Source organism: Thunnus thynnus, chromosome 6, assembly GCF_963924715.1.
Source record: "Thunnus thynnus chromosome 6, fThuThy2.1, whole genome shotgun sequence".
NCBI classification, from domain to species: Eukaryota; Metazoa; Chordata; class Actinopteri; order Scombriformes; family Scombridae; genus Thunnus; species Thunnus thynnus.
In genome coordinates, this window is record NC_089522.1 from 17,672,970 (window position 1) to 17,692,556 (window position 19,587).

Below are 19,587 nucleotides of genomic sequence, written 5' to 3' on the forward strand. Positions count from 1 at the left end.
TCACAGGCGTGATGGATGTTTGAGGGGGGGTGCAGATTGCTGCTTTCAACCAACCACCTATTCCTTTATTAATCAAAGCCTGAGATGAAAAGGCTCTCCCACACCTCTGGGAAAGGAAGATAGCAGGAGCTATTGTTGGGAGGGTTTCAATCATCTGCTCTGAGCCTGTGATGTATTTGATCAGGGGGCATCCAAACATTTGTAGGAGACAGAACGTTTCTGCTGTTGAGCGCTTGTTTTTGTAAACCTCTGAATCACCCATGTGTTGACAGAGCCACAGTATGTGCAGTCAGTCGAGATTTACTGGTTGTTGGGGAAATTTCTGTTTGGAGGGCCTATTTTTTTATACCTCTGACAGGAGAGGTGAGCATGTAGAGAGTTGACTATCAGTCTTAAAAGAGGACTCTCCTCCCTGATAAAGTGAGCCAGTCTGCATTCAAGGCAGCACTCCTACACTTTACCTCTGGACTGACTCCATGATCAGTCTGTCTCGCGGAGATGATTTCGAACCTAGATGATTTCAGCACTTTGTGTATGAAGATGGAGTGTTATCTCCCCCTCTCTGATCTCCTCCCCATCTACCTCACTTAAGGAGGTCCATTGTTAAGTGCCGGGGGCCTGTGGGTGCTGTAAATCAGGCTGCAGAGGGAGGGGATGTCTCCCATGGGGGAGAGCACACACTCCCAGCAGCCTTCAGGCTGATCTCATCCTGCCTATCCTAATGCTTTAATTAAAGAACTGGTCAATAGCAAAGAGGAAGGTGCTAAAGGGTATGATCTGCACTTCCTAACGTACGACTGATGTGGCAATACCCCTGCAGGGAGAATGACGGGGCAATGTACTTGAAGAAATTCTTTCCTCCTGTCTGAAGAATGCGGGTATCAGCTATCACCGCACAGACGGTTATGTCTGTTTGATTGCCCACTCTGACAATTATGTGTCTTAAAAGCATGAGTCCAAAAAAAGAGAGAGAGGTTAGACTTGTACGTGTGCTTCGTGATCAATAAGTCATAGCCAAAAATACCAAGGCACACTGCTTTGCAAAAATGAAAAAGCCTTTAATAAATGGGTTTAGCACCTATGCGTTTCAACTCAGTCTTCTTCAGGTGCTCCTTAGATCCAAAGAGCACCTGTTTTTTGATATCTGCATTTATGAAGTCGCACTCCTCAGCCAATCTACTGGCATTTGCTCTCTCTACAAAAGTCTTAAAAACAATATTTTTAAGAAATCATCTTTGTTCACAGCTGACTGCTGTGTATTTTACATTCCTCCTCTGCAGTTTTGGAATCAATCTGGATTTAAAAACTCATAAAATGTGACTGTTTTAACCCAGACTCTTTATTTTTACATTTCTTTACAAGTTCCAAAAAGTGTAATGCAACATCAGATCAGGGTCACATATTTCCAACCAGCTCCAGGTCATGATATCAGTAATTGCTTCGTGGAAGAGGTATACTGATCATCTGTTGTCTCAGCTTTAGCAAGTACTTTAAAAAAGCCCCAGAAAAGTACAGATCAATTGACTTGCACACAGTATAAGCACCATACTAGTCTCAAGGAAGGTTGTGAACAGACAGTAGCTTAGGATACACCTCCCTCTTGTGGCGCACACAAGGCTTTGTATAAACCCACTACTGTATTGTAATGACAGTCACTGTTGATTTGATGTAATAAATGATTGTTTTCATTCTTATATCAAGAAAAAAACATGATGTGAGGTTTCTCACTGCTTCATATCATTGCAAATTTTATAGCTGTTTTTTTGAATAGTGGTCAGAGAAAAAGCTGTTTTAAGACACTAACTGGTAACTGGAGATGGACATGAGTCATTCTTGACAACTAATCAATTCATTTAAACATATAGATTGATCAATGACTTGCTCATAACTGTGTGTGTATAATGTGATGTCTTTAGTTGTCTAATTGTTGCTTCATGGTCCTCTGGACAAAACTTTGTATTTAAGCCAATTGCAAAATTACATTAATCTTATTAGTTCATAGTTGCCTCCCAACACTCATTTACGTGTGCAGCAAACTGTATTTGCCGTTTATTTGATAAGAAATAAATAACTGATTAATTAACCCTGATAGAAAGTGAGAGCTAACTGACTTTTATTTCATCCATGTTAATTCATTGTATTTTTTTTTTTTTTGACTCAGAGAATTGTGTGTTTATTTTGAATTACCACTCAAAGGGGTTAAAAAGGGGTGTGTCTTCAACTTCATCACTATGCTGGATAGAAAATTGGCCCTCATGTGGTCATGGATGCCATCTGCTGACACAATTAGTGCATTACATATTTCTGAAATGTTTTGCAGTTCTAGTCTAAGATTCTTTAATTAATGTTCAACTGAAGACAGATAATATAAGTTTTCATGTTATGTTGACTGAGGCTCAGTAAGACTGAAATGGGCCAAAAATAATCAATGAGTATTTCATGCTGCAAAATCCTCTGAACATAATTCAAGTCAGACTGAACTTCAGTCTTACTTTCAAATCTGCATCCTTAGAAAATCACTCGAGGCATCACTGCTGCAAAACATGTGAACAACAAGCACTTGTTTAAAAAGTGTAACAGTTTTATTGAGACTTGGGGCCCTAAAACTCCCTTCACTACAGAGTCAAAATTTACTTCACTTCACCCCTGAAATGACTTAAGAAGGTGGAGCTCACATTTTATAAAATATCACAAAATGTATACAAGATCCTCCAACAAACACATGCAAAAGAAAAATAAAAAAAAAATATGTCAACTAATCATGGCTGCTATACTAAAAGGGCAAGAGAATAGCAAGTTGAAGGATGTCTCACCTTGGACTTTTTCAGCTGTCAGAAATCATCAGACTACAGTTCATAAATTTGTAAATACTTTGATCTTTTGGAGTGTGGGCCCCATACATACTATTTTCTACCCCTAATACAATTTAAATATATATTACCTTCATAAGCAGTAGATAAGTCAGTGATCTAAAAGTCTGACAGTAACAGAACTACCAAGTCTACTATAAAACATTATTCTAAACAGATAACAACTGTTAAAACTCATGTGGTCTTCTACAATTGAGCTAATGTCTTCAGTCCAGTGTTTACAGACTGATTCAACCATACACAGGCCTGGATATAGTATAATGTAGGTTTATCATCATAAAAAACACCACATGGACCTTATATTCCCCCGTCCACCACATACAATTAGTCATCTTCACTGAAGATGCTAAAGGTTAAACTGGAGATGAAATGACATGGCACTGTATTCAGATCACATTCAGTCAGGTCAAGAAAGACAAGAGGTGAGCTCTCGAAATCTATGATTGAGCCAAATCTTATTGTAAAATGTTTGAATTGATCTGGGCCATTTTCACAAGCACTAACAAAAAACTTTCCCCAGTAACTCCACTAAAAATACGACTGACAGCCATCTAAAACCATCTGTTTTTAAAGATTTTACAGGCTGTCAAACTTGTGACTGGGAACAGGCTGAGGACTCACAACTCCTAGCCTCACTTGATAAAATACTTTTGAAAGGACAGGAAACTGAGCAGGAGACTCACCAAAATACTTTTAAAAGGACGGAAGACTGAGCAGGAGACTCTACTGACACTGAAGTGGGAAAAAATAAGACTAACGTTGGTTTCTATGAACAGAGAGATAGTAAACAAACTGAATTTAAATTGGGGGGGGGGGGGGGGGGGGTTATTACAGAAGCACTTTAGGAATCATCTCATTTCTGCAACAGACAGGTAGTTCATAGATCCAGTTACTGTCATAAAAAGCAGACTAACTTTGTTCAAGTTACTATGATTATAAAAAAAAAAAAAAAAATCACAGCTCTCACCTGCTACTGTATTCTTCATCACTGTAACTTATTAACAGTCAAGATAAAACCCTTAAAACAAGGTAGAACAGTTAATGTGTATGCAAACAGTCTCTACACACCTATTTGAAAACCTAAGCTTTTTTTTTTTTTTTACATTTCAGGAGCATCTAGTTATTTTTTAGTGTTTTTCATTTTAACAGCAGGATAAATAGCAGATGAGAATTTTTTTAAGACATCCATTTAGATCCACATAAGACTTGTGTGTTGGGAAAAGGCAGTCTTGTACATGAAGTAAAAATGGATTACTAGTTTGCTTTCTATTCTGTAATAAGCCCCTTCCATGTTTGGATCAGTGTCAAATATATTAAACACAACAGTATTGGAAAGGTCACTACCTCAAGGCAGCAGGGACCACAAGTCTGCTGTGATCTTTCTCTTATCAGCAGTAGCTGGTATATGATTAGTAGTGTAAGAAACACAAAATGAGTAGGACTTGAACATTAAAAAGCTAAATGTTTCCGTGTTTGTGTCCTTTAGTGAATTGTCCATATGTAGTAGTAGGCAGCGCTGGGGTTGATTGCAGGTCAGCAGGATACCCATGTGGCGCTACACGATACATCAGCAGTTGATGCAGTCAAAAATACTTACAATCCCTTGGCAGCAATACCAAAAAACCTTTTAAATAAAAGATGTATGCATTCATCATTCAGTTATTGCCATAATAATGTTACCTGTTGACCAAGGATATGAATTAGTCCTTGCCCCTCCACCTGTACCATGAATGTAACAGTACATTGAAAAAGTACAAAAATCCACTATCAAGCTCTATGAATGAGCTGGTGAGAGCAAACTAAAGTTTGGTTGTGTTTAAGCTGGGCTGTTGTCAGGTTAGAGTACTGTTGAGCTCTGATGAGCGACATTACTGAGCCGCAGACTGTCTGTAGGGTCTTTGAGGGAGGCTGAGGGTCAGACAGTCAGGCGGTTGTTGGAAGGCTGTAGGGGGCTCCAGGAGGCTGGGTGGGCTGATGCGTCCTGTGAGTACCCTGATGCCCGAGTGTCACAGCATGACTGGTTTTCCTCTTTGCTTATCCCAACTGTACACAACCGTCGGTGCCTCAGCAGCCGGTCTGTCCGTGAGAAGTTCTGGAGCCAGGAACAGACAGACGTATGTTTCAGACAACGTAGCAGAACAGGAGGAATGATTACAGCAAGAGAAATCTATTCAAGTGTTCATTTGGGCACCTGACTGTTGTTTTAAGACAGACTTGTAAAATTGTGAACCCGTCCTTTAATGTTTTACGAAGCTGACTAATATGAAGTACATGTAAAGTATACTAGCTAAACTGAAAGAATGGCTGACTAACCTGATGGCAGCGATCACACTGGTACGGCTTCTCTCCACTGTGAACCCTCTTGTGTCTGTCCAGGTGGTAACGCTGAATGAACCGCATATCACACGCATCACAGGCAAATGGCTTTTCCCCTGTGAACAATCACAGGTGAAATCATTTATCAGCATTTATTAGAACTCACTGCACATTTCATTGGATGCATTTATCATTTGCTTGCTCAAAAATAAGAGTGAGTCTTGGCCAAAAGAGCAGCACCACTATGTTACAGACATTAACTTTTATTAAAACAAAGGCAGAAAAAACATGTAACATAAAAATTATATCATTATAACCAATTAAATAACAACATGCAATTTGTATGTGCCCAATGCAGTACTTAAAATCATTTAAGGAGGCTAGAATCTATGTTTTTTCTGCAGTTTATTCCAAGCAGATGGAGTTTCTGTAGAGTGGAAGTTCGCTGAGGTTTCATGAGCTGAATAGTGGCCTCAATACTCCTTAACGCCTCCCTGTGTCCCATATTTAACTACTAAAGGAAAGAAGAAGTCCACACTGCAGTGAAGAGAAACGCAGGTTGTGGGTTCTCACCTGTATGTGTTAGTATATGTCTCTTGAGGTGGTAGCTACTCCGGAAAGCTCCATAGCAGTGGTCGCAGATGAAGTTCTTCTGGACTTTCAAGGAACTGTCGACATCCATATCGATTGGGGGAAGTAAAGGCTAACAACAATAACACAGTTGGTTAAACTAAAGTGAACGGCGCAAGGAAATCTTTACATTTAAACATGTAGTTTTGAAACAATCCTTACCTCCACTTTCTCTTTAACTTTGTGAGATGACCCTGATTTTTTGTGCTTTTTCTTGGGTTGCATATTCTGGTTTGCCTGCATGTCCTTTCCATCCATCATTCTTGATGAGTGATAATCGCCATCCTTTCGAATCAGCTTTTGGAGGAAGAAATGGTAGAAGGTAAGCTTTGCTGCACTAAACAAGATTACATGCTAGCTTGAAATCAAGCAGCAAACACATATTTACATCTTTAAAAAAATCATATATAACTCATAAAATCTCCCCCCAAAAAACTCCAATGCAAAAATACATGAATGTTAGAGAATTTTAGCTATTAGTATCCAGCCTCAGAGTTGTTTTCTGTTGTACTGTTCATTTTAATTTTCATTACACTTGTCTATTTACAACTTTATTTTATTCATGACAACAAAGTTTATAAATTGCAGCATTAACCAGCTTTTTTTCTATATACAAAACAAACAGAGAAGCTCCTAAAGTGAGTGTGGCTGGAATCTCCCTCACCAGTGGTGGACAGCTCCCGGCTGACAGATGGCCCATGTGGCTGTGGGATTGTCCGTGGTGAACCTGGTGTCCATGGTGGTTGTGGCTGTGCTGTGAATGGGTTTGATGGCTCTCAGGACTGGCCCTGTGCCCCTGACCCAACGGTGACATCATCTTCTTCTGGCCTGGAATGTTGTTGGCTTGCATCAGGGCCATGCTGGACAGCACCGCCTCGCAGCCCAGCAACCCAGCCTAGCAACGCAAACAACATGTCAGAGCAGAAAGAGGGGGGCCATGGGACTCCCTCATAGAGACAAGGAGTCAGGGGAAGGAGGGGGGAGTCGAGTAATGGGAGTAACAGAGAAATGCACTGGCATCAGGACTGGGAACACACAGTAAAAAGCCATGATGGTGATTCTGGAGATGAAGAGACTTCCACTGACCCATTTCATATGGTCTCGAACAGGGTTGTTGGAATGGTGTGTCATCGCCGTAGTTTGAATGCGTGCGTGTTTAGGGGAACAGAGGGGGGCTTCACTCAGGATGAGGGGTAACAGAAGAGACCACACCCACCCAAATCATCGGGGGCACAAGCCTGAAAGTAGAGGCATGACAACATGATGCTGAGATTTTTACATGCTTGAATCAGGAGCTGGAATACCAGACCAATCTACTTCAATTCATAAACCACACATTCTGGATATAATATATCCAGAAATGTAGGTTAAGCACTAATATGTGCAGTGTATCAGGCAAGAAAGCCCCAATGGTTTGGTGCACACCACATGTTTCCATGGTTGACAGAAAAACCAACAACAAAGTAGAGGAAACAAAAAGAGGGAAATCTGATGGAAAAAATGAAGACAATGTTCAAAAACAAATAAAAGACATCTGTTTAAGGTATGACACGTTAATCACACAAATGCTTTGTATATGAGGTAGTGCTGAGAAGTATGAAAGGAGCAAGTATCTAAAAGTTGTGAGCTTCAGTTTGAGAACAGCAAGTGTATATAATCTAAATTATATTGTTTTAGGCATCTTAAAAAGCATCAGTTTTCTGAACTGATTGAAAGCAAGTTAATATAACACAACATTGCATTAGCTGAAGAAGTAAACCTATAAACTGAGTCTACATCTTAATAAGTCATATTGGTTTTTGCCCAAGTCATGTTTCGTAGGACAAATCAACTGACATGAGAGAAAGTCATGAATCACTGAGGTGTTTCAAATACTTCAACAGGCAGTCTGTCACAATACTGAATTGAATTTCATGGAATGAAACTGCGAATGCAATGAACGCTGGTTCTCCAATCATTTAGTCAATTGACCTGTGAAGTAATTCCATAGCACTGCATGATAATGACCAAACATCACAAACATATCACCTTAGAATTAATAGGTATAATGTATAAATAAATAATAAATTGCACAGTTTAACGCGTACTTGTAACAATACAAACATTATGTATGTTTCTGTTGTCTTCCTAGTTTGCAGCATTCTCTCCTCAAGTATATATGTAGTGCTGTTAGCTCCAGTCAGTGGGCTTTTATGTTATATCCTCTTAAAGTGCAAACTTTACAATACATTTGTTAAACATGACTAACTCTTGGTTTGAACAGATTTCAAAAAGACCTACAAAGCCAATTGAATGTGTCTGTAATCAGACAAAACCCTGGTGCACAATTCCTGCTCATCATTATCACAATGCAGTTGGGTTTTAAAGTTCAAAAGGACTGACCCAAAACTAAGTGCTGCACGGTTACATCCTTGGCACTGAAAGGCACATGATTTAGTATAAATTTCCTAGCACCAGTGCATATTAATGTAATACCGCCGTGCACATTACCCAAAACTAAATTGATTATATCGCAGGAAACATTGTGGTGCAGTGTTATGACTAAACTATTATGTAAGACAATACAGGAGCATCTATAGCAGATATATACCGATACTGACCATGCTTAAAACCTTTGATAGTAAACAGAAACACTGTAATTCATCACTTTGGTGAAACATGTTAGCTTCCATTCATTTAATGTATTTTAATCTTGACAATAATCTGTGTTGGAGAGGTTGTGAGTCTTACTTATACTAAAAAACGCTTGATACCCTGTTGGAAAAGTGACCATCTCTGAACAAGTGAGCTTTATTAATCAAACGGGACCGTATCGATTGGAAAGGCAGTTTGGGTTTATTTAGATCAGATTTGTGAAGTATATATTTAAACGTGTGAAGCATGATAAGAGTATAAGCTGAATGAGACAGAAAAGGCTAACTAGCTAGCTCACCAGTAGCATTAGTTAGGTTTTGGGACAACTCTTGTATGACTGAACCCCTCCACCACCCCCCCCAAAACAACCCGCCGCCCCAGACAACACAACAACAGCCAGGCAGGGCGTGCGGGCTCAGCGCCGACCACGAAACACCACCTCCCTCCCGGGCTGCAGCCGCCACAAACAGGAGAGTAAGAAGATTAGAAAATATCTCAATAGTCGCGAGTAAACTATGCTGGAGCACCGACTTCTTACCTTTCGTTTTTTTAGAGTTTCGCAGATTAGTATTTCTTGTCGCACTTCCAATTTTTTTCTCAGTTTACAAACACTGACAGGAAACACCACCGGAAGTGCTCCCCGGGGAGAGTCGTGATTGGTCAGACGTTCAGTCACGTGATAGAAGCGGAATGACCCACATTGGCGGCCATAATTGTAAGGGACTGGTGGTGGACTCTGTTGTTTGGGACAAAGAGTAAAGTTTTAAAGAGTACATTCCCACGTGGCTAATAATTCTCCAGTCCTGGGGAAATATTTTTTAACTGGTTTTAAAGTATTTGGCGAGGTTAACATTCACTCAACACAAAAAACCCATTGTCATTTTACATTTATTAAGAATACAAACCTTCTATTTATTCATTCATTCATCAATGATGGTCATAAAATTTCTCAGCTGAGAAACTCCTTACATTATGTCAGCTTGTTAAATTACGCTAAGTACAACTCTCAGTTTGGTACCATGTAGGTTTGTGTCAGGCGATTATAAACAGACAAAGGCTACACATCTGATAAGTTGTGATTTCAGTCACAAATCATTTCCCAGTCTCTCAATTTCATCAAGAAAGAAGTCCGTATCTTTCTGGGTAACAAGGGGAGAGAACACAACCACACGGAAAAAGTTGACCTTGTTTCCCAGAGGCTGATAGCCCACCATCATAGTGCCTTGTTTCATCATGCGTTCCTTGATGACTGGAGCTACCTTTCAACCAAAAAAAAAGGAATAGCAAAAAAACACATGCACACAGTTAACTGTTAGATTCAGAAAAGCTGAAAACTTGAAGATGGTGCCTATATGTTTTTTTTTAAACAAAGCATGCACACTACAAATAATTGAAGGGTTGAAATCGAATGTTTAATTTGTGTGCAATATGTGTAGCCAGTCCACTGATGTAATAAATAAACTTACTTTTGCCAGTCTCTCCCAGTAATCTGCATTTCCTTCCTTCCCTCTCAAACTGGGTGGTATAAACCAAAAGCATACATTCACAAACTCCGGCTGTCCATGGAGACAAATACAGACAAGTAATCAACATTTTGCAGACAAAAAAAGCAACTAATCTTTCTCAGTGTCCTTGAAAAATTAACCTACATCACCCAAAAGATGGAACCCTTCTCTTTTCTTCATCTGCTCCACCAGGTATCTGCAGGAGATTTGCTAAATTGTCACATTATGTTGGATCAGAACTCAGCTCCATGCTTTTGTTAAAAAAGTTAAGCATGTTCCTCCTGTATTGGAAAATATTCACTAGTAAGCAAAGACTAGGTGACTGGGGGGCATAGATATCAAAAGTAGTCTTAACGTGCTGTGCAAGATAAACCCACATATTCCCTCTTTCCTTGATGTTTTGCTCACTTGACCTAAACTATCTCAAGTTTATCTTGTGCTGGAGCTGCATGCGTTATTTACCTAACATGGATAAAAGCTTTGTCTACACGCTCTGCCAGGCCGATGGAGCCAACAGCCTTCCACATCAACCACAGCTTCAGACAGTCAACTTTACGGCTGCACTGTACTGACTTATCCCCGACGTCCAGATTCACGTCGTAGAATTTGTCTTGCTGGAAGAGGTATGTGGCATTGGCGCTGTGGCACTGCTTCAACAAGTTCTGAGGACAAGTAGAGATGAATGGCTGTCAAAGAAGTTTGTACTTAATCATTTAAAAAAAAAAAAACTTTATCAGGTAATTTTCAAACTGTGAAACCAAACCGTGGTATCCTTTAGCAGCAAGACAGAACACTGCAAGCCAGCCACCAGCATCTTGTGTGGATTCCAGGCCACTGAATTTGCTCTTTTCACACACACAGACACACACAAACACACATGGACAATAAAAAATGTATTGTTTGTATGCGCTGTATGACCATATCTGCCTAACTTTACTCATGTACAGGCAAAATGTTGCCTTCTTTATAATGCAAAATGCATGCTCCTGGCATGCATATTAATACCTGTCAACACCTTTCATCAGATGTCTGTGTTGCTTGGAAAAGAGCACACTCCCTCCCCAGGCAGCCTGAAACAAACAACAAAACAGACATGACTCTACAGGTTGTAAAATTTTTACAAACGCAACACAAGTCTCGCAAAATCTGAGGCTTGTCAACAGATATGAATTTATCTTCCACCAGGTGACTCACGTCCACGTGCATCCAGAGCTTGTGGTTCTCACAGACATCAGCTATGCGGTGCAGCGGGTCAAAGGCACCCTGCACTGTGGTCCCTGATGTGCAGCTTACAAGGAAAGGCACTGCACCCTGGTAGAAACAAACTGATAATGAATACAGCTTCCTGGTACTTTCTGGTTTGCAGGAACGCACCAGTTTTTATGGTTTGTTATATCTTGTGGATGGATAATACTTCTCCCGCTGGATAGTACTTATTAAACGTCAGTGCAGTCAGGACACTCATGTCAACCTTTTTAACCATTTATTGCAACAATATGCATATTAGTTTGGTGTAGCAGTGAGGATACAGAGCTCAGCAATGTTGTATACAGACTGAATGAAATGTTCACCTACTGAGAGAAATAGGTCATAGACATACAGTATGTATTTGGAGGGTCTACTGGAACATGTGACTATAAAATCTTCCAAGCCTGCCTGAACTACCTGAGATTTTGCCAGCTTTATCTTTTCATCCAGGTCCTCTGGACTCATGCGGCCTCTGCAGCACATTAGAGAACATAGAAAAAGACAAAGACACATAAGCAAGGTGATGCTATAGAACCCTGAGAGCCATAATGATTATTTTCATTATCGACTGATCTATGAATTTATTCATTTAATCTATAAAATGTCAGAAAATAGTGAAAAATACCCAGCTCATACTGCTAGAGCCAAAGTTAATGTCACTGAATTGCTCGTTTTGACTGACCAAAACCAAAATATATTCAATTTACAAGAATATAAAATAGAGAAAACCTGTAAATCCTCATTTTTATAGAAGTTATAACCAGAGAATTTGGGGCATTTTTGCTTGATAAATGACTCAAACAATCAATTGATTTTGAAAATTGATGGACTAATTTATTAATTAGTCACTCAGTTCTTGAAATGAACAATACATTACCCATCATCCACTTTCACCAAGATGACATTGTCTATCCCAATGCCCAAAAAGGCAGCCCCTTTCTTCACAGAGTAATGGCTCTGTAAAAACATAAGAAATGTTCCTTTAAGTCATATTTATGTAAAAACAACACACAAACTACAATGTGATCCTCAATGAACACCTCTGATAGTTTCAGTCCACTCTACATCATCAATATGCATTAAACAGCCATTCCTGACCTCTGGAGAAGTAAAGATGGCTAATCGCGGGAGACCCCACAGCCCCTGGCTTTTGACCTCTGGGAAGAGTCGGTAGCGTGCAAGATTCATGGCATACATGTTGGAGGTAGACCCACCAGGGCAGAAAATACCATCACCTTCTGTCCAGCCAACCAGCAAACGCAGCCCTCTCAGAACCTCATTCTCCATCAGCACAAACACTGGGGCCACCTCATAGGTGAAGCTGCATTTCACACACACAGAATGTCATTAACGAAGATAGTGCTAATAAATGAATACAGCTAAAAGATAGTATAAATAAAGATATTTGACACAACATTGTGAACACCTATAAAATAAAAGCACTACTATTATAATACACTACTATAATTCAGCTTTTGTGCTGAAAACTCTCTGTGGTGATTTTTGAGGTTGTATGTTGCATTATATGCAGTACCATAAATGACCATAAATTACAGCCTTGAAAAATAAAACACCTACATAACAAAGTCTCAACATAAACTGAATGTTTTAAGTTTCTCAAAGGTCGTATTTGTTGCATTCCATCTATATTATATTAATAATAATATCTAATATTATATTTCAGAGATGTTCTGCTTAACTGTCTTATATTTTATGTTGATTCTTACAGGTTAGTGTTGAGAGCCTCAGTGAGGAACCGACCAGCCAAGGAGTGGTAGTCCACCCCAGCAAACTGTTGATTAAAAAAACGCGGGTGACCTGAAACAAACCAAAAAAAAAAAAAAAAGCCTCATTGACCCTCAATCACATTATTAGTGAATGAGGGTCAATCAATTTCAGTCTGTTTCCTTGCTGTCTCTGGCAGTCTTACTTGTCTTGACGCTGTACTTGGCGACATCTCTTACTCTCTCTAGGAGCCTACATTGTGGCTCCCCCATCTCTCTCAACTCCAGATCCAGCAGCTGAGCCAGCTCCTCTGGCTCTTTCCACTCACAAACCTGCAGGAATAAAACATGGGTTATGAGTTTTGTTCCGAACACTCGCTGTGATGTGACAGTATTGTGATTTTAGATGTCATGTGAGACCTTCTGTTTGATGTCTGTGCCCTTGCAGAGCACTTCTTCCACAATAATTTTGAAGGCTTCATTCAAGAAGAGTTGGCCCTCAGAGTGGTTAGTAAGAGGCTCATTCAGGTCATGCAGACTAGCTGGTTTCTTGGCCTGCCCATCTGCTGTTATTGTAATGATTAAACACAGAAAGACACTTCTATCAAAAGTTGTTTTTAATAAAAACAGACATATAAAGCATACTGTACTTACATGAGAATGATAACATGTTTGCCATATCCATGCTTTTAAAAAGCTGGTGACTCATTACTCCGTCATTAAGCTGTGCTGACGAGGAAGACGGCAGAAAATGGCTACAAAGCAAAGATGCAGAGTGGAATACAAAGTGGAAGGAGTGGGTGGGAGTCAACCTTTGTCCCAGAAAAAGTTAATTAATGTCGTCTGGGATGAAGAAACTGAATCAGAAAAACAACAGAGAAATACAGTAACTTCTGACTTATGAGTTTCTGTGACAAAAAAGAAATGCTTTTATCAATTCACACGAGAATTTCTCATTAATAAATCAAGGTATTGTGCATTTCATTAAATGTTTCTCATTGGATCTCAACCAGGTTACCTTATTTTCAAGAGTATCTTAACTTGTAATAGGAATTTTCAGGGAAGACACCAACTGTGGTATAATGAGCTTATTTAATGTGGCTGTGGTTGGCAATGCCTTCTTGTCTACCCTCCTTTTCATGTGTCTCCTTTATCTCAACAGACTTGATGACAGACTTGTGGTGTCTGCACATTCAGAGAAAATCACATTTTTCTCCCACAAAGTTACAGATGATCTCTCTCATTTTTTAATGCCCTTCTGTATTTACATTAAAATGAAATTAGCACGGCTCAGTTATTTTCCTTATTTATCCCTGAGTGAAAGGTTCATGGAAATCAATGCTACAGCCAGTTAACAATAAAAAAGAGAAATCCCTCTTTCAAAGAACCTTCATAAAACAAACTTTTTTTGATCATAATATCATATATCAAAATGCGTTGTGATAAGAAAGCGGTGTACGTAGAATTAGAGACCTGTTGGTACTAAAGCTTCTCAGAATAAACATGTATGACTCTTGATTGATCCCATAACATAGTCTTCAGGTGTTGTTTTTTCCTGAAATGGAATGGCAGGATCTATGATGAGAAACACATTTATTTCCAGTAAAAAAAAGCCCTTTGAGAGGGTTTTCAGTCTCAGCAGGTATCAGGCAGTGAAGGCCTCAGTCAGTCTCCAACAGAAAGTCGATGCTTTCAGGTGGCAGCTCCCAGACTTCCTGACTAAGCAGGGAGTGCAGGTGAGTGGCGGTGGCTTTTTCCCTCTGGCGGTTACGCCAGAAGCGCAGCATTGCAAATACTCGTTCCGTATGGAGTGAATGGTCCTCTTCAATATGCTCCAGCCTTACAGAGGGGATGTCCAGTGAGCATCTGCCAATCTCCTTCCACGATCTGCCAATAGCACGAGCCACGGTCATCAGCTGCTTCTCCGTCACCAAGTGAGATCCTGTGCAAAACAAGCAGAGGCAAATAAAGTAGGTGATGGTTTTATGATGTTTTGAGGGGAAAAGCTGCAAGTGTAGTTTGACTCACCACTGTTGCAGATCTTTTTGGATGAAATGGTCTCCTGTAAATCAGAAGTGGATTTTCTCTTTCTCGATGTTTCTTTTCCCCCTTGTAAATAGAGGGAACAATTATATTTAACACAGAAGTCTAACAATGTTTGAAAATTAGATTACTGAAAATACTTTGTTCTACCTGAGGACAGCTTCTTGACTTGCAAATCCTTAACAAACTGAAGCATTGGGAAGGTTTCCTGCAGGGCCTCATCTTTCAGTAGTTCCAGTAGACCCTGTGCTGCCTTGGGCCCTCTCTGGATGATATTATCCAGAAGATCCCTCACTTTCTCACTGGGAATACGGCAAGCTTTCACCTGCTGGTACCCAGAGAGAGACAGCAGACAGCGAGAGTCTGCATGCTGCAGTACAAAGTCGGCATCGGCACTTAGAATTTCTATCAGCTTGGCCTTCTGGCTTCTGAGTAGCTGGATTTCTCCCGCTGGTTCCTCATCCATGACTGACTGTCACTTACATCAGCTCCTAAGAAAAAAGTGATGGTAAATTATTAAATCTCTCTAACACAAGCACATATCAAATGTGAAAAAAGAAACTAATCTTGAACACAGTTTGATGGTTCAAAATTACAGAGTTCTCATTGTCTCTTGTTGTTTTCCATTTAGATTCTCACGGTGAGGTCGGGCTGTACTTCTTTAAACCTTTACCATGTATGAATACTGGATATTACTGATAGATCTTGATTGCATTTAGCACTTTTTTGGTGGGGCAATAATGTGCCAAATTATCCTACTGCTTTTTAGTAGACACAGTGAGTATGGGATAAATCTGCATTAAAACTTCAAAAGATTTTGCATCTAAAGGAAAAAGTTTGTATAACACATAAATATGTCATAAATGACCAAGCAAACTCTTTTGAGGTTTTTGCAGTTATGTTTGTATATTTCAATGGCTGCAGAGATGACATATGACGATAATCTGACATTTATTTGAGGTAACACCCTCTGAGAAAAAGTTACTTCCATGGGCAATGTAGCAATGACAGTCCCCTCAGTGATCTAGTAATGATCAATAAACTAAAACATTTTAAATGCTCTTGAATAACAAGCAGAGCTACTTCAATTTTGCAGCAATTGGTATATAATTTGTGGGTTGTTTAATCTGTAACTTGTATCGGCATCCACTCTGACGGTAAGCTTGCATTAAAATCAGAATTTAAACTGGGCCAACTTCATCCCCTGAGGAAGACTGTGAGATGCAGATGAAAGCTCAAGAAAAAATCTAGTACACACTAGTGAACCCTTAGTTAGTTGTATTTATTTGACTGTTTAAATCAGAACTACAATGTAGTTACAGTATACTAACAGTACATAAGATGAAAACTGCAAATAAAATATGTTTATTGCCAAAATACTTTCACTGAGGCTACAGTGTATTTCTCTTGACATACAGTAAATCCTGTGCTGAGTACGTTAGGACTTCCTGGTTTTCTGCTCTCTACCTGTTCAGCTGCTGTTGTTCAGCTCCACATGAATACACACTCTCTCTCTCTCTCTCTCTCTCTCTCTCTCTGCGGTTGTGTGTGTGCGCGCCCCCGCGCACACACACACCCGCACACACACACACACCGAGTACTGTCTTCAAGCAACAAACAAAATGTATTCACATAAAGGTCTTACCACACTCTAACAGCTGGGTTCATATAAAAAACACGACTACACAGCTTTTTGCAGACAACAATGAAACAGTTTCCTCTGTTGAGATGCTGCACTTCTCCCGCTGCTTGTTCTTCATTGTGTGTCTGCGACAGACTACAGCCTTATACATTGACAATATTTGCACTTTAATTCTGTGTGCTTCCATCTAGTGGATGGATGATATAGCTGCACTAATATTCCCTGGCCGAGAGGGTTTGGTGACATCTGGTGGATCTAAGTACACATTGCATAATGAAGAATTCTCGTCTTGTATGTAAAAAATTATATATATAAATGATAATATATATTGTGTGTATAAATTGGCATAGATATCATAGATATCTATCTATCTATCTATCTATCTATCTATCTAGATAATAATAATAATCTGTGTGTACAGTACATTATCTTCCATGATGAGCTGTTTCACTGAGCTCAAATTCCTTAACCAGGAGGCACTCCTGGTGAGTGAGAAACACTCACTGTTGTTATGATTCATGAAAATTGTTAAACTGTAAACTAAATGGCTTCTCTGCCTGGGTGCGCCTCAGCAAAACAAGAAATTCAAAAATTCATGTCAACACCGAGAAATGTGTGGTCGTTCATGCTGTGGAAGTGGAATGCTGTAAAAATGGGAATAAATATTTGATTGCTTTGTGTGAGCGCAAAAGATTCACTGCATGAATACCAAATAAAAGATACAGACTCATGCATGCTATACCAAGTCAACATGAATGATGTAGGATCTACAGTAACAGCACATCTTAGTTTAGTGTATCATCTCAGAGAAAAGGCCTCTGACTGTTACTGGACAACAATTATCAGGAACCACCGGTCACATGTCTGCTTAGCCTGTTTACACAGCTTCAGCTCTGGGAAATGACAAATCAATATCTTATTCCTGGACAGATATTTGCTTTGTGTGAGAGGAAAATCCTCCTGCGCCCATGTCATCCACACACAGTATACACTCTGAGTCACTGTGTGTATTAGCTGTCTGAATAAATCCAGTTTTCTCTCTGCCTACAGTGGGTGGAAAGAGTAGAGAGAACCAGGCAAAGCTGTGTCGGCCTGGGCATCATTTATTCTTATTATTTATTCTTACCACCCAGGTGAGACTGCTGTATATGAGAGGAGTGCACAATTCATCCACCTTTATGGAGTTCTAATGACTTTATTATGCTATAAATTTGCCATATGCACTTATTCAGACTACTTAATCAGAGATCTCAAGAAGATACATTATGAAGACTTACACAAGGCTGAAATGCAGTGATCTACTGATCTCTGAAATTATACACATGTTAAAATTCTGGGAGCTTTCAACTCCAAATGCTGTATAATGTGCTTATGAAGTGTGCACTTAGTCATTTTGCATTATATCACTGCAACACAAGTGGAGCATATTCTGTATGGAATATGAAAATGAACTTACTTTGCCGCTGATCGAGCACGATCCCACTCATACCCTTGTGTTTTTCAGGCCCCATCGCTCACGCTGTCAAGTGGCAAACTCCATTTGTATGTGCATGCTAGTGGTGGATGGTATAATAGCTCGGACGCTCCACCGTGCTGATGGAGAAAAATACTGTTTCCTTATGAGTGGTTCTGGCTTCATTCTACAGACTTCTGCACCTGGAAAATTGGGATTTTGTAGATGAAGTGTGTGTGTGTGTGTGTGTTTATTTATGCATGTATACAATTCAAGAGTGAGCCAGCGCAGCAGCTTATCCTCTCCATGCCTTAACAGAGAAATTAGATTTACATGTAAAGTAACAGACAAGGGAAATCGCTCTTATTGACAGTCTTTAGCACTCGGAACCACAAGGGACATAATGGAGCTGGATATACATTTATATGGATGAAACGTTATCTTGTATGTGCATTGACAATACATAAATAGGGACTTTAACTTTATGTGTATACAAAGACACAAACACGTACATAAACAGAAATCATTTTGAAGCTGGAGAGTAAAATCCTTGATAAAAGAGACTTTACTCAGTTAAATAAGCCCCTACTTGACGCCACTCCTTTGTTATATTTCCTTGAAACTTACACTTGAGCTTGTGTGATTCTGCATAAAAGCCCCACTCTCAAACCTAGCATGATTTCATGTGATGACATGGGTTTCACCTTAAAAAATTTGTATATATAGACTCTGGTACAGCAGCAGAATCGATTTTCTTTCCCCCCTTGTATAACATACAGTTTTATTTTCTGCATCTGTTCAGCTGGGCTGTACATGGAGACCTCAGAGACGTGAACCCCCCCTTCTTCGGGTGGATGGAGCAGCAGTGAGGGGACAGCCATGCATTTCAGTGACTATGACATGTCTGTTTGTTTAACATGCATTATATATGAAAGACCAGAGTGAGAGAGTTAAGAGCATGGGAGCAGGGCAGCAGAACAGAGAGAGAGGGAGGAAGAGTGAGAAGCCACTGTAGAGACAGACACTGACAAGAGAGGAAGAGGGCAAAGGAAAGGATCTATTCACAGTGGAGTGACACATACTGTAGGTGGAAAGCTTCACTTTCCTGCAGAAAGAGGCTAGATTTAGTATTATGAAGGAAGAGTGGGAGCAAAGTGCAGAAAAATACAAAGGTAGGAAAAGAGATTTCAGTATGGCTCAACTCAGAGTGCCAGAGTAATGCCATCTGAGATGTTATTATCCTTAGTTTTAGAGAAAAGATGTTAGGAAGGCCATCCATTATCATTCAGTGTGACATTCTCTTATATCAAATATATATGAAGCTGTTGTTCATTAGGGGAGGAAGACAGTTTGGACTTATAGGTTTAGCCTGTAATGTAATTGACGGGTCCATTAACGTTGATAAGACTGTAAATAATTTAAGTGTGTGTGCACTCCCCAGCACCTCTACTTAGAGAGGATACTGAAAAATGCCAAACACAAAGGCCTTTTCCTTCCTTCAGGTCTAATGAATGGAAAAGAC

General features: G+C 39.7%; 2 protein-coding genes across 6 annotated transcripts; both read right to left on the reverse strand.

Annotated features, from left to right (window-relative positions):
- Positions 1-3,811: 3,811 nt before the first annotated feature.
- On the reverse strand, positions 3,812-9,084 carry znf740b (zinc finger protein 740b). The gene is made up of 7 exons (XM_067592287.1): positions 8,989-9,084; positions 6,903-7,054; positions 6,481-6,711; positions 5,979-6,113; positions 5,760-5,889; positions 5,184-5,302; positions 3,812-4,962 (listed from the first exon to the last, which is right to left on the reverse strand). Exons 2-7 carry the CDS (start codon positions 6,945-6,947, stop codon positions 4,786-4,788), a joined length of 837 nt encoding a protein of 278 aa, XP_067448388.1. The 5' UTR covers positions 6,948-7,054; positions 8,989-9,084; the 3' UTR covers positions 3,812-4,785.
- A 257-nt stretch (positions 9,085-9,341) lies between these two features.
- csad (cysteine sulfinic acid decarboxylase) lies at positions 9,342-14,591 on the reverse strand. 5 transcript variants are annotated; one of them, XM_067592281.1, is made up of 14 exons: positions 13,582-14,591; positions 13,348-13,490; positions 13,134-13,260; positions 12,931-13,021; positions 12,302-12,524; positions 12,081-12,160; positions 11,621-11,675; positions 11,150-11,266; positions 10,961-11,025; positions 10,719-10,800; positions 10,418-10,641; positions 10,100-10,151; positions 9,917-10,006; positions 9,342-9,709 (listed from the first exon to the last, which is right to left on the reverse strand). In XM_067592281.1, the coding sequence occupies exons 1-14, from the start codon at positions 13,634-13,636 to the stop codon at positions 9,536-9,538; spliced, it is 1,578 nt and encodes a 525-aa protein (XP_067448382.1). In that variant the 5' UTR covers positions 13,637-14,591; the 3' UTR covers positions 9,342-9,535. The 5 variants fall into 5 exon arrangements, with proteins under 5 accessions (XP_067448382.1, XP_067448381.1, XP_067448384.1 ...); XM_067592280.1 differs by having other exon boundaries at positions 9,344-9,709; positions 13,348-13,493; XM_067592283.1 differs by having other exon boundaries at positions 9,345-9,709; positions 10,418-10,617.
- Between the last annotated feature and the right edge of the window lie 4,996 nt (positions 14,592-19,587).